Source organism: Bison bison, unplaced genomic scaffold, assembly GCF_000754665.1.
Source record: "Bison bison bison isolate TAMUID 2011002044 unplaced genomic scaffold, Bison_UMD1.0 scf7180017864201, whole genome shotgun sequence".
In the NCBI taxonomy this organism is placed as follows: domain Eukaryota; kingdom Metazoa; phylum Chordata; class Mammalia; order Artiodactyla; family Bovidae; genus Bison; species Bison bison.
In genome coordinates, this window is record NW_011494773.1 from 1,448,682 (window position 1) to 1,449,263 (window position 582).

The following is a 582-nucleotide window of genomic DNA, read 5'->3' on the forward strand; positions in this document are numbered from 1 at the left end:
GACGACGAGGTCGAGGACGCCGCGGAGGACGAGGCGACCGAAACGCCGGGGGCACCCCCGAGGCAAGCGGGGCCCCGGGGGGCCCCTGGGGGCGCAGGCGTCGGGGGCCCACGGCTGCCCAGGGCGTGAGGCGGCGGCGGAGGCAGCACCGGAGCGCTGGCTGGGCCGTTAAGCAGCGTCTGCGGCAGCAGGGTGGGGGGTACGGTGAGCTGGGGGCCTCCGCCACCCCCTGGGTTAGGCAGCCCTGCCCCTAACCCGCCGTGCGTCCCGCGCCGAGACGCCACCGATGCCGCCGCCGAAGAAGAGTTGGGGCTCTGGCGGTTCAGCTCCGGGGGTCCCTCCTCCGGGTTGGGCTTGGGGAAGCCGTTGGGGCCCCCCAGGCCGTTGGGCAGCCGCGCGGCGGGGCTGCTGCTCCCCAGGCTCACGGGCGGTGGCGGGTACTCGAAGCGGCTGCGTTGTTCCACCGCGGCCGCGGCGGCCGCGCTCAGGCCATAGCGCTCCAGGCCGGACGGGGCCGCCAGAACCGCAGCCTTGCTGGAACCATCGACGTGGTTGAGCTGCTGCTGCTGCTGCTGCTGTTGC

The 582-nt window shown here is 75.4% G+C and overlaps 1 protein-coding gene across 1 annotated transcript in view; it reads right to left on the minus strand.

Moving 5' to 3' along the window:
• IRF2BPL (interferon regulatory factor 2 binding protein-like) overlaps positions 1-582 on the minus strand; it is a 3,519-nt gene that overhangs the window by 2,532 nt on the left and 405 nt on the right. The window contains exon 2 of the mRNA XM_010844410.1: positions 9-575. Within this exon, the coding sequence (XP_010842712.1) occupies positions 9-575 (567 nt within the window). The remainder of the gene's footprint in view (positions 1-8; positions 576-582) is intronic.